At 48.4% G+C, this 14469-nt stretch overlaps 1 protein-coding gene across 3 annotated transcripts in view; it reads left to right on the forward strand.

Moving 5' to 3' along the window:
- cacna1hb (calcium channel, voltage-dependent, T type, alpha 1H subunit b) overlaps positions 1 to 14469 on the forward strand; it is a 132008-nt gene that overhangs the window by 102285 nt on the left and 15254 nt on the right. For all 3 annotated transcript variants that reach the window (XR_008570666.1, XM_054778857.1, XM_054778859.1), the window contains one exon: positions 3558 to 4117. Coding sequence is in view for 2 of the 3 variants with exons in the window: in XM_054778857.1 (XP_054634832.1) it covers positions 3558 to 4117 (560 nt within the window). In the remaining variant the exon portion in view is untranslated. The remainder of the gene's footprint in view (positions 1 to 3557; positions 4118 to 14469) is intronic.

Raw genomic sequence — 14469 nt, forward strand, 5'->3', positions numbered from 1 at the left:
ATTGGGAACAGTACTTCTGGATTGGCAGACCGGGGTGGTGGTCCCCCTTTTCAAGAAGGGTGAGCGGAAGGTGTGTTCCAACTATAAGGGGATCACATTCCTCAGCCTCCCTGGGAAAGTCTATTCCACGGTGCTGGAGAGAAGGGTACGACCGTTAGTCTGACCTCAGCTACAGGAGGTGCAATATGGTTTTCGTCCTGGTCGTGGAACACTGGACCAGCTCTACACCCTTGCAAGGGTACTGGAAGGCACTTGGGAGTTTGCCCAACCGGTCTACATGTGATTTGTGCACTTGGAAAAGGCATTCGACCGTGTCCCTCACGGTGTCCTGTGGGGGGTGCTCCGGGAGTACGGGATTGGTGGCACGCTACTACGTGCCATTTGGTCCTTGTACAGCCGTAGCAGAAGCCTGGTTCGCCTCCACCAAGGCTGCCCTTTGTCACCTTATCTGTTCATGGGGGCCTTAGGATCTGGTCTCTGCTATTTGCAGACGATGTGGTCCTGTTGGCCTCATTGGGCTGTGACCTTCAGCCTTTACTGGGACGGTTTGCATCTGAGTGTGAAGCTTCTGGGATGAGACTCAGCACCTCTAAATCTGAGGCCATGGTTCTCAGTCGGAAGAGGGTGGCTTGCTCCCTCCGGGTTGGGAATGATGTCCTTCCCCAGTGGAGGAGTTCAAGTTTCTCGGGGTCTTGTTAACGAGGTTGGAGCGTGAGGTCGATAGGCGGATCGGCGCAGCGTCTGCAGTAATGCGTTCGCTGTACCGGACCGTCGTGGTGAAGAGAAAGCTGAGCTGAAAGACAAAGCTCTCAATTTACCGGTTGATCTATGTTCCCACCCTCACCTATGGTCATGAGCTTTGGGCTGTGACCGAAAGAACGACATCTCGGATACAAGCGGTTGAAATGAGTTTCCTCCGTAGGGTGGCTGGACTCACCCTAAGAGATAGGGTGAGGAGCACAGTCATCCGGGAGGAGCTCAGAGTAGAGCCTCTGCTCCTTCACATCGAGAGGAGCCAGTTGAGGTGGCTTGGGCATCTAGTCCGTATGCCTCCCGTTGAGGTGTTCCTGTATACCCAGCAGGGAGCCGGCCCCGGGGCAGACCTATGACACGCTGGAGGGGTTATGTCTCATAGCTGGCCTGGAAACGCCTTGGTGTCCTCCCGGTGGAGCTGGAGGAGGTGGAAGTCTGGGCTTCCCTACTGAGACTGCTGCCTCTGCAACTCGGACCCAGCTAAGCGGAGGTTGGATGTATGGATAATAATTCATTTGTAAGCGCCTTTCAAGGAACCCAAGGACACTGTACATAGACGAAGTTAAAAGCAGTGCACACATTAAAAAAAAAAAAAAAAAGCAAGATAAAAATTATAGAGAATAAGATGTCCTGAATAAGTGGGTTTTGAGTGTGGATTTGAAGAGAGGAAGAGAGTCTATGTTGTGGATGTCCGGTGGGAGAGAGTTCCAAAGTTTGGGAGCAGAGCAGCTGAAAGTTCTGCAATCCATGGTGCTGAGGCCAGCAGGTGGGACGGTGAAGTGGATGGAAGAGGAGGATCGAGGGAGAGAGACGAGGTGGCAACGTTGAGGAGATCAGAGAGGTTTGGGGAGCAAGCTTGTGGATGGCCTTGAATGTATCCTGCAGGATTTTGAATTCAATTCTAGATGTGACAGGGAGCCAATTGAGGTGCTGCAGGATGGGGGTGATGTGATGAAAAGAAAGGGTTCTGGTGATGATGTGGGTGGCTGAATTCTGAACCTTTTGAAGCTTATGGAAGGATTTGTGAGGCCGACAAGGAGAGAGTTGCAATATTCAATACAGGAGGTAACCAGGCTGTGAACAAGAATAGAGGTAGTATGGGGGCTGAGGGAGGGGAGTAGGCGATTGATGTTGCGTAGATGGAAGTATGCAGACCGGGTAATGTTATTGGTGTGGGAATGGGGAGATCATGGTGTTGTTGATGCTGAGGTAGTAACTGTCAACTTTGGACAGTGCAGATTTAGAGCCAACCAGAAGGACTTCCGTTTTTTCACCGTTGAATTTCAGGAAATTTGAGGTGAGCCAGGATTTGATTTCAGTTAAGCAGGTGGTCAGGGAGGAGGGAGGATGGAATTTGGTTTGCTAGAGACAGAGAGAGAGATACAGCTGGGTGTCATCCTCAAAGCAATGGAAATGGATGTTGTATTTACGGAAGATATTGCCGAGACGGAGAAGGAAGATGATAAAAGGAGGGGTCCTAGGACAGAGCCTTGAGGCGCGCCTGTAGTAACAGGGGAGGACTGGGATCTGTGGGACTTGAGCTGGATGAACTGAGTGTAGCCTGAGAGATAAGAATGAAACTAGCTGAGGGCAGTGTGGCTGATACCGATGAGTCTATTGAGAAGGATGGAGTGAGAGATCATGTCAAAGACTGCACTCAGATCGAGGAGGATGAAGATGGTAAGTAGGCCGGAATCTGCTGCCATGAGGAGGTCGTTGGTGATCTTGAGGAGTGCGGTTTCAGTGCTGTGTTGGGGGGCGGAAGCCAGACTGGAACTGTTCATAGAGGGCATTATGGGTTACATTACCATGGAGCTGGGAGGCAACGTTTTTTTCCAATATTTTGGAAATGAATGGGAGGTTTGAAATGGGGCTAAGGTTATTGTAGATGTTGGGGTCTAAACCTGTTTTTTTGACTAACGGGAGATAGCTTCAGTTTTGAATGAAGAGGGAACAATTCCAGAGGTTAGTGAGGAGTGGACGAGAGGGAGCAGAGAGGGGAGAAAGGCTTTGACCAGAGCTGTGGGAAGGGGATCGAGCTGGCAAGTGGATGGTTTGGAGTTGCAGATGATGTCCGAGACGCTGCAGGTTTTCTCTCCAACCAGTTTCTTCAGCAGGTGATTTAATTGATGAGCTCCTTCCCTCAAACTGAAGGTGTTGATCATTACAATCACCTGCTTAAATGACTGGCTGGAAAGAAAACCTGCAGTGTCTCGGCCCTCCATGGCACGAGTTTGACACCCCTGCCTCAAACTGTAAGGTGTGTGGTGACGTGTGCTATGTTTGACTGTGGATGGCGCTAGCATGCTCCGGTAAGTTTGAATGCTTATGTTTTGTTGTTGGAAGCAGAAATGAGTGTTTGGAATGTAGAATGAGACAGGCAGAAACAGAGTGTCACCCTCCATGTGCAACCGGGTTGATAGACTGTTACATGGGAACCGAAGTAGATGTGTATGCATGAATGTGTATGTGAAATGACAATGGCCTTTTCTTTAAGCCATAAAATTCAGAGGTTTTGCACCGTTGTCTCGGTACACGTCCATGTGTTTGTTACATCTTGTATCTCTCTACAACTCATTTAAACAAACGTGGTTGTCCTAAAATGGCGACGTTATACATTAGATTATATTGAAGGTGACTTTTTTCCCTGATTTTTTGGTGCCTAGGGCCAACCGGCTCTGCAAGTTAGAGTATCATTAGAAAGCCACTTTTACATAATAGAGGACTTTAAACACCAGTAAACAAACATTTACACAGAGAAAATTCAGAAAAGTCATCATCTGCTCAAAAACTTCCTCTCATAGGCTCCATGTCCTCACTGGGTTCCAGCGGGGGTGGCTCCCTCCTCCAAGTACCAGGAGCTCTGCCCGCCATCAGCCACGCCTCTTTGGGAGCGGGACGCAGCACCCGGCCGATGATCCGCCTCAGCAGCTCCCAGAGCATGGACAGGTACACCCCCCACCGAGCAGTCCCATCAGACAGCGCAGACGCATGCAGGCTGACCCCGGCTCACGCCGCAAACAGACACAGACTCAATTCGGCTCACAGCATCGACGGATGCAAATTCAGCCCTGCCCGAGCCATGGACAGATACAGGCTGAGCTCGGCCCACAGCATGGACGGGTACAATGCAGATGCGGAGTATGGCACTGAGAGAGGCGAGCTGGTGTCCAGCTACAGTATAGACAGACATCCGTCCCTCAGACTGAGTCCTCTGCACGGAGCCAGCAGGGGGCGCTCTCATTGGCTCAGCCCTGAGGAGAGTCTGGACCGGAACAAGCTGAGTCCCTCCTATGTCCCGGAGAGTTCTGTCCTCAAGAGACCGGCATCATTCCGCACCGCTAGCAGACAGCTGCGGAGACAGGTGTGTCCTTTTACTTGTATTCATCAAAAGTTTGGGGACACGTGCTCATGCTGTTGCATAGGAAGGTGTGTCTAAATTTATGACTGTAACTTATTTGGCTTTAGACGTAAATCGAATCAATTAGTATGTTGCAAATTCTTTTAAGTAACGTTCTAAAAGTCAGTAAGAAGTTAAGTGCTGTAAAGATGACAAGTGACGAGGTGAGTTGCCTCGCACAAAAGGCTTGTTGGTTCATGTTTTGACGTACATTTAGTTCTTCATCTTTGTTTTCTTGAGCTTTAAGTCGACTTAGCCATATTGTACTGAGAAGCCAGGACAGAAACACTTGCAGATCTCGACCCAAATGCATGAAGCTCCATTCCCGTTTTTTGATGATCATCTTGATATTTGTCCTCACCATCATGCAAGACTTTCATGTATTTCTTGCCAAGGATTACAGTAACGCCAGAAATGTCTTTTGCTTTTTCCCTTGGGAATAGGGGCTTTGTAGTTTTTATTCAAGAGCAGCCATTCACTGTGAACACAAATGAACTCTAACAAGTAGGGATTTAGATTTTTACAGTAGTTCACGGGGCTGAAATGATATGAAGTCGGCCATAAAATCACCTTCATTTAGATAAAAACATATTTGACTTACTTTTTCAAGAGAACATGTATCACTGGTGGAACTTACAGAGGATGAGACACCTTCTTTAAGGAGACTTTGGATGTGAGAATACATAGCTTGATGGCATTATAGCAAGACTTCTAGCAGGGCTCCAAGTCGGCAAACTCGGTGTCTTCCACCGCTGAGAGGGGCTGGTCATCTTGTCCGATGAATTGAATACATTTTTTGATTATTTGCTCTAGACTTCTGACTGTCATGCACATATGGGCAAGTGTTGTCCAGCGTTGGCTACATTAGCTGCCGTTTGAGTGATGATCACAAGTGGGCCGGAGACGCTTGCTACAGGCTGCATGCTGCAATAGTACAATCCAGAGGCTTTTTTTTTATTTGAAAGGCATTTATCAGCATATGCCGATCACGTGCTTTTTCACCGAAATGGACCGATTTCGATCGGAGCATCCCTAGCTATTACTTATTTTTTGGCAGTCAGGGGACCTTGGAATTGCCCTGACGGCAGCCCTGGCCAATAGCACTCTTCATAAATCAACTGAACAATGTAGAATTAATCCATGTGATTGCCAGGAATTGGCAGCATAAAACCCTGATCCCGATTTCTTCACTTCCAGATTGGATAGATTTTTTTTTAATAGTCTTTGGGAGGAGGTGCGCACATGTGACTGTGCCTTAACTCTGCCAGGCAACAAGCAAACATGTGACCTCATTGAGGTTTCTTCCTTGCCTCTGTCGCCAAAGTGTTGGCCCATGTGAGTGTTTCCTTCATGTGAGGAGAATGGTTCGATGTCTAAATATCAGTTTTATAGTCATACTCTGTAATACACTCATATAAATTTATTTGAATTGAAATTGAAGAACATGGTTAGTGCCAGTGTTCCCTCTAAGCTGTGCGCGTCTGCAATCGTGCGTTGATCTTGTGTTCTCAGCGCGCAGCAAATCCTTGAAGCGCAACTAAATAAAATCCAACGTGAACTGTAAATCAAATAAAAACATAATTTATTCTGTACCATTTTGCAATGTAACTCTGTGACAGGCGACAACAAACAATGAACACTGTCCAACCAATGATGAGATCCTGTTGGTATGTGGATTTAGTTACGCAGCCAATCAATTAATTAACAGCGCATTATGTAGTACATGCCGCTGTTTTGCAGGTTAGCTTATAGTTACCGGTGCTTCTGGTGGAGTTAAGGGAGCTACTGTAAATGCTGCTTGCTAACGCCGTATTATAGCAAAACGAGCGGGCAGTGCCACATACACTCACCAAGCTTACTGAAGACCAGAAGTGTTACAGCAAGTTTGCCCACGTGATGCCAAGGGGACCAGAGGGTGGTTGTTTTTTTCGGTTTATTTTAATTTCTTATTTAGACAAAAGTAAACACATACAGCAAATGTGGCATCACTTTCAAGTACATTTCCAGAATGGAATAGTGCCAGAACAGGCTGCTTTAAAACAGAAAGGAAACAAGGAAATCAAAGTATATATAATTAACAACAGAAATGGTAAAAAAGAAAATAAATGGAAAAACTCAAGATTCAGATCATTAATTGGGTGAAATAGTTCCACAGTTTATTTTTGTTTGAGGTGGCCCAAAAAGAAAGCTACATCGTGAAATAGGCCTCGCTGACCTTTTGAACCCACTGATATACACTGTCCCCTACTAACGAACATCCGACGTGCGAACATTCAGAGATACGAACACAAGCCGACTGGTCTATATTTTCATGTGTTTTGCCTTATAAGTCCATATTGCTGCGTGCTTGACCAGCAAACCCATATTTATACTGGTACATGCTTGACCAGGAGAGGGCACTGTGACACTGCTAATGGGACCAACAGATACAGGAAGGCGAGGAAGAGGAGAGAGGAAGGCTAAGAGTTTTATGATACAGAGCGTGGGGACAGAGCGTGTGATTAAAGTTTATGAAGAGTTAATAGGCCTGCTTAATTCTACACCACCCACAGAACACTACCTCTTTTAGAAGAGTATAACGACGACGATTTGTCCTTTTTTTCCCCAATATCGCCTCCTCCTCCTCCACAACGACGTATGCTGACCACTCCTCTTCAAAGGTAAATAACATTTATCATTACGTATTATTATATAATTTTTATTATTGTTTTTTCATTAATTATCCTCGTTTAATATTACTACTGCATCCAAACTCATATTTACATACATACACATATACTGTATATGTATACACGTACATGTAGTACTTATGTAATTGGTAATATTACCTTTTCCCCGACTTAAGAACAATTCGACTTAAGAACGGTCGTCTGGAACCAATTGTGTTTGTTAGTTGGGGACTTAGTGTACTCATATACACAGAGCCACAAAAGTAGTGGTAGCCAAAGTGCGGCGAGGGGACCATCCGCAGACTGTGGCTCATTTGTCATTGCATGACAAATAAAATACAATTTACAATTACAACAAAATACAATTAAAAAGCAGCAAAAATGGTAAACAAAGAGCAAAAGACAGAATGAGAAAAAGCTGAAATGTTGACACCAACACCCAATAATAATGCAAAGCTTTGTATTTAAAGACAAAGCTTTAAATATGTATAACTTTTTACTTTACTTTCTATATGTAATGTAATAACATCTAATGTATAGAAAATATATATTTTTTCTAGATCAGAATCTCAAGACCAGTTGAAAAATTGCTAGAATTAGCATTTTGCACATTTAGTCTTAATGAGGTTTTAAGTAGAGCTACAATATGCAAAAACAAGAAGGGGGAGTGAGACAAAAAGCATGAAAAAGTCATTTATTGAAAACAACAATTCAACTGAAATAGGTTGTTTATCAGCTGATCAAAAGTTTAATACCACAGGCCATAAAAGCCAAAATCTGCTCAAAATTGTCATTTTCTGTCAGGCATTCCCACTGTCATGCCCTCCTGATGGTAAAGCTAAGAAGCTTTCTCTTTTTCAACGTGGTGGGATTGTGGAGCTGCATAAACCTGCATAAGGCCTCTCGCAGCGTGCCATTGCTGCTGAGGTTGGGAGCAGTAAATCAGTCTTTCTACATTTTTTGAAAGATCCTGAGCATTATGGAACAAAAAAGTCAACTGGTAGACCCAAAAAAATCACACCTGCGCTGAGCCGGAGGATCCGTTTGGCTGTACATCAAGACACAGGGCGGTCTTCCACCCACATTAAGGCCTTACTGGTGCCGACTGCAGCGCAATAACCATCAGACGGCATCTGCGGGAAAAAAGGTTTAAAAAACAAAAAATGAATTCAAAGACCTTGTCTCCAATGCCACAAAAGTGCCCGTTTAGACTTTGCCAGGGAGCATCAAACATGGGACATTGAAAGGTGGAAAAAAGATTTATTCTCCGATAAGAAAAAACATAACCTTGACGGTCCAGATGGCTTCCAACGTTACTGGCATGACAAGGAGATCCCACCTGAGATGTTTTCTACCCGGCACAGTAGAGGGGGGTTCATCATGATCTGGGATGCTTTTTCATTTAGTGGAACACAGGAGCTTCAGGTGGTGCGGGGTCGTCAAACGGTGGTGCTTACGTGCAGATGTTGCAGCGGGCATCCCTCATGACCGAGGGCACTTGTCTGTGTGGTAACAGCTGGGTTCTTCAACAGGACAACGCTGCAGTTCACAATGCTCGCTTGACAAAGGACTTTTTCAGGGAGAATAACATTACTCTTTTGGACCATCCTGCATGTTCCCCTCATTTAAATCCCATAGAGAACATTTGGGGATGGATGGCAAGGGAAGTTTATAAAAATGGCCATCAGTTCCAGACAGTTGATGCCCTCGCAACTTGAATTTAAACGCCGTGTTTACACCGATGTCCAGCGGTTGGAGTTCCTTCGTTAAGCCTCCCGGAATGATGTTAAGCTCAAAGTTAATTTGCTGCACTTGTGACACGTCTGAAAAAAACATCCGGTCTCTTTCCGTACACGTCACTCAGCCATTTGTTAAAAGAGGAAAAATGACACCACATCACAGCATCTTGTAATGGTAATTTATTTACAAATGATACAAATGTTTTATTTAGAAATTATAATGCATTTAAGTTGAAAAAATGACTTTCTGCATGTGTGTTGTATTGTTCTCTGTAACATAAAACAGTAGTGGGGTAATGTGTTCACAGATTACAGAATGGCAAGAACGTTTGTGTGCCACTATGGAAAATGTAATGTACATAACTCGGTGTCCGCATTTGATTTTTGCCATATTTTCAGAGCTTTAACTCAAGATCTAGATTTGTCACTTGTTTTTATTTACTTTATGATACTCTCTCAAATATAAGTTACTTTTCTAACAAAAGTCAAATCTATGCAGAGATAACAGCATAAAGTCAACACCGAGTTATATACATTATATTTAAGAAAGAGTGAACTTCAGAGGGTTGCTATGGGAAATGGAAGATGTCTCGAGCTCTGGTATGTTGGGTGTGTGTTTTGCAATGTTTCAAGTTTGTGTTGCTAACATTACCAAGGTCTAGCCACGAGTTTGAAATTTTACCCAAATTGTAACACTTGGGTACCCTTGATCTGAGCCATGCAACGTGTATAAAGTTTTTGCATCGTATTGTGGAAGAAATACCATATAACGTAAAGCGTCAAGTCGGTGCAAGTTCAGAAATTCGATTTGTTTAGCGCTTGGTGACGCCTTCTGACGCTTCACGCTCTCATTGGCTGATTATCGGGGCACCGCCTCCGCTCTCATCTCATTGGCTGATTATCAGGGCATCTCCTACGCTCTCATCTCATTGGCTGACTCATACAGCGCATATGTGAGAGTGAGAGACAGGCTTGTCCCTTCAACTTCCTTTCCTCTTCGTAGTCACCATGAAACTAACTTATAAACAATTAAGTGACAATTTTTTTTTTTTTTTTTTACCCCTGTCCTGTCCAGCCTTTAAAGCAGATAGAATTGTAGATCTAAATGCCGTCAAGTGCTCAACAGATTTACTCTGCCAGGGAGAAGTGTGATATACAATTCCCCTGTTATACAGAATTTATTTGACTTTGATGCTTGTTATTAAGCAAATTTGGAGCGACCGGAGCAGGAGGGGACAGAAGAAGAGAAAAGAAAACGGGGGGGTGCGGGGATGAGAGGGGGACAAAAAAAAGAGACGAGACAAGGACAACAGCAACAACAACAACAATTGTGACAAGAACAGAACAACAGAAACATACAGAACTACATCAGCAAATAAATGTCTGTGACAACTATAAAGACGAACAAGGACATAAGGACAAAGGACAAAACAATAACAACCACAATGACAATGCTGTCAATGACAATCACACATAATAGCAGTCATGAAATGAACTATGATAGTGATCACAATGACAATACTGCATTGAAACAGTCACACATAATAGTAGTCATGAAATGATTATCTATGATAGTGAACAGAATGATAATTACTGTAATGCACATCATTGTAAAAAAAAAAACTATAGTCATACTGCTGATATCACCGTCGCTGTAATAAAACCAACAACATAATAACACCCTGGTTAACTCAGTGAGTAATGTGGGGAAGTACGTATGTACTGTGAGTGTGCATATGTACAGGTATCTCTGTATGTGGGGAAGACTTCATATATATAAAGGTGCAAGGATGTGTGTGCGTGTAATTGTCACTGAGAATGCATGAAAGGAAAGGGGCCGCCCTCCACCTCCCAGAGAGCCCCGCCCCAAATAGCCAGGCCGAGCCCCCGCCGCCAGAAGGCCACCAGGCCCACAGGGGCAGGCAGCACAAAGATCTATGCCCCAAGAGACAGCCCAGAGAGCCGTCCCCCCTGGGAAGACCAGCAAGGGGCCGGAGAGAGGTAATCCCAGCCAAAGACAGGGCACCGGCGGGCCGGAGGACAGCGAACCCCTGAGACCAGCGAGAGATCACACCCCACAAAGGCACACGAGTACCGGGGGCCACAAACCGGCAGGCCCAGAGACGCCCCCACAACTGGAAAGAAGCCCGCCCACGCCAGAAGCGCCAATCCCCCCCCCCCCCCCCCCCCACCGCCACCCCCACCCTCAGGGAGTGGAGCCAACCCCCACCCGACCCCCAACACAGGGCCGCCCCGCACAGGGATGCAGGAGGCACACCCTCCACCCACCCGGCGGAGGCACGGGTGGCAGAGATGTATCACCCAGCACCCGACCCCATGGAGCAAACCCCTGTATGCCACCCCCCCCCAAAAAAAATAACTAAAATAAATAAATAAAAGCACACACACACACTCCTACGCACGCACACACTCCTACGCACGCACACACACGCACGCACGGACACACACATGCGCGGGCGCGCACGCACGCACGGACACACACACGCGGGGGCGCACACACACACACACACACACACACACACACGCGCCCACACACAGAGTGGTCGACTGCCCGACACCCGGAAGCCTGGCCCTATCCCCCGTTGGTAACCCAAGGAGCAGCGGAGGCGGGGACCCCGGGGTCCCAGACATACAATCCTGAACCCAGGCGCAGAGAGCGCGGACCGCTGGGGAGCAGGAAGACACCAGGCCACACCCTCCCAACGGTAGGACGCTGCCAGCAAGGCAGACAGAGGAGTCAGAGAGGAGGAAAGCGGGCGAGCAGCCAGGCGAACTACCACACAGTGCCAACCGACACCCGCGGGCCAGCAAACCCCTGAGAGGGAGCGGGAGCTCCGCACCCCAAGCCGCAGGGAGGCCAAGCACCAGAGCCGAGAAGGCGAGACCAGCAGCAGACCAGCCGACGGACCCCACCAGCCACCAGAAGCCAGACCAGCCACATGCCACCAGAGCCGACAGCGCACCTCGACAAGCCCGCAGACAGACCGGGGGAGGCGAGGACACAGACAGCGGCCCAGCAGAGCACAAAGAGCAGCGGCGGCAAGCGCCCGGCAGAGCACAACGCCCCCCAGTAGGCCTGGCCCCAGGGCACACGTCCCCTCCCCCCACCCCGCCACCCAGGCCCACAGTACCCGCAAGCATGACCAAGCCCCAACCCACCAGTCGGCCCGGCGCCCCAGCAGCCGCCGCAGCGCAGCAACCACAAACCCCTGCGGCGGCACACGGGCCACCCGCAGCACCGGCACCGGAGACTGCCGAACCTGCCCCAAGAGCGCAGAGGCGCCCGCGGCACGTGTCAGTCCAGGGGAAGCACTACAAGCCGCCCCCGCGGCGCAAGCCCCGGCATCAACAGGCCCCCAGAGGGCCACCCCAGGGAAAGGTAGGTGAACCAGACAAAGGCATCCCACAAGCCAGGCCACCCCGGGCGAGCCACCACGACGGCCAAGCCCCCGGCCACACCCCCGACCCTGGCGGGCAGGCGCCGCGGAACAGGCACGAGGCACCCCAATCCAGCCCGCCCCACCCGTGTATGTGATAAGGTGTGATTGTGTCTATTATGCAATTAAAAAATAATAAATAAAAAAAATAAAATAAAAGAGGACAGCTATGAAGAGCTGGTCTCTGTGTCCCTGAGGGGTGTATCTGTGTGCATGTACAAGTATATGATAGGGATGTGTGTGGATGATAGCTGATGATGCAATTAAAATCGGGGGAAAGCTGCCCCTCGGAGGGCCCCTCACCTGACCAGCCCCCCCAAACCCTAAGTGTCTACTGTGCGATTAAAATTGGGGGGCAACAGGTCAGTGGCATGGCAGGGGCAAAGGAGCCCTGCAAGGCAGCTCCCCTCCCCAACCACGCCCGACCGTAGGCCACCCCCCAAAGTCTGATATGTATGTGAGGTGGTGCAGTGGAACAGGGAGGACGGGGGCCCCATACCCCAAAGCCGCCCAAACCGACCAGGGTGGGACCAAGGACACATGACCGACCGGCCACCCACCACAGCCCAGGCTCGGGCGAGCCACAGGCCGCAGGACACACCACAGGCCCTACCCGGCCTGCCAGGATGCCCAGTCCAGCCCACCCAACCCCCCAGAGGCGATACCCCCAGCGCCCCCCAACACCGGAGCCCCACCGGAGGTAGCATCCACAGCGCCACCCCCAAACCGCCAAACACCACGGACCAACCACACGCCCCAAGGCAGATCCGAACACCACCAGGACAGCGGGAACCGCGCCCAAGCAGATGCCCCCGCCCCCAGCCACGCCGCAGACCGGCCACCAGTCCACCCCCCGCCCATCCACCAACACGCCAAGGGAGAAACCTCAGAGGGATGGAGACAACCGCCGGCCAGGAAGCAGAAAACAGCCAGACACCAGCAGGTAGCAGGGACCGCCCGCCAGCCCCACCCCCAAGCCCCCGGCCAAAGCCACCCCCGACTGCCCCACCCCGGAGCAAGCATCCCCCCACCGATCCTGGCCAGCGCCACGCAGAAGAACACCACGCTGCCCGCCCCCACGCGCGAGAGTCAGGTCGCAATTATTGATGCCCATATAGACTGAAATTCTGACATTTGTTCTTTAGATTCAGCAGACATTCTCTCAATAGCTATTTGATCTAACAAAAGATTTTTGTAAAGAGCTATGTTCAGTTTCTTCCTTGATTTCCAATTGATGAGAATGGTTTTCTTGGAACGTTCTTGTCGGAGTGTGTATGTGCGTGCGCGTGGGTGCATAGTAGTGTGTGTGTGGGTGCGTAGGAGTGTGTATGCGCGTGCGTGTGTGTACTTTTATTTATTTATTTATTTTTGTGATTTGCTTTGGGGGGGGGGCATACAGGGGTTTGCTCCGTGGGGTCGGGTGCTGGGTGATACATCTCTGCCGCCCGTGCCTCCGCCGGGTGGGTGGAGGGTGTGCCTCCTGCATCCCTGGGCGGGGCGGCCCTGTGTCGGGGGTCGGGCGGGGGTTGGCCCGGGGCGGGCCGGGCTCCGCTCCCTGGGGGTGGGGGCGGGGAGGGATTATCATTATCATTCTGTTCACTATCATAGATAATCATTTCATTACTACAGTTATGTGTGACTGTTTCAATGCAGTATTGTCATTGTGATCACTATCATAGTTCATTTCATGACTGCTATTATGTGTGATTGTCATTGACAGCATTGTCATTGTGGTTGTTGATATTGTTTTGTCCTTTGTCCTTTATGTCCTTGTTCGTCTTTATAGTTGTCACAGACATTTATTTGCTGATGTCGTTCTGTATGTTTCTGTTGTTCTGTTCTTGTTGTCACAATTGTTGTTGTTGCCGCTAATGTCCTTGTCTCTTGTCTCTCTTTTTTTTGTCCCCCTCTCATCCCCGCACCCCCCACTGTTTCCTTTTCTCTTCTTCTCTGTCCCCTCCTGCTCCGGTCCGGTCGCTCCAAATTTGCTTAATAACAAGCATCAAAGTCAAATAAATTCTGTATAACAGGGGAAGTGTAAATCACACTTCTCCCTGAGAATGGTTTTCTTGGCGATGCTTAATGCAGTGATGAGAAGTTGTGTTTGGTTTGTTTCTACATCAATTGTGGAGCGATCGCCCAGTAGGCAGAGTAAAGGGGAGGTAGGAATGGAGAACCCAAGTGCCAAAGATAGGTCCTCACACACTCTGTGCCAAAAATTGTTAATGGGAGCACAGGCCCACATGGAGTGTAAGTAGTCATCTATTCTATGGTCTGAGCAGTGTGTACAGATGTTAGAGTCAGTTAAGCCTATTCTAAACATTCTATGTCCTGTGTAGTGTACTCTATGGAGGATTTTAAACTGAATCAGCTGTAGGTTGGGATTATTGATTAACCGGGAAGCATTGAGACATATTTGCTTCCAGAATTCAGGGTCACAGCTTGTAGAT

The sequence above is a fragment of the Dunckerocampus dactyliophorus genome, chromosome 6 (genome assembly GCF_027744805.1).
Source record: "Dunckerocampus dactyliophorus isolate RoL2022-P2 chromosome 6, RoL_Ddac_1.1, whole genome shotgun sequence".
In the NCBI taxonomy this organism is placed as follows: Eukaryota; Metazoa; Chordata; class Actinopteri; order Syngnathiformes; family Syngnathidae; genus Dunckerocampus; species Dunckerocampus dactyliophorus.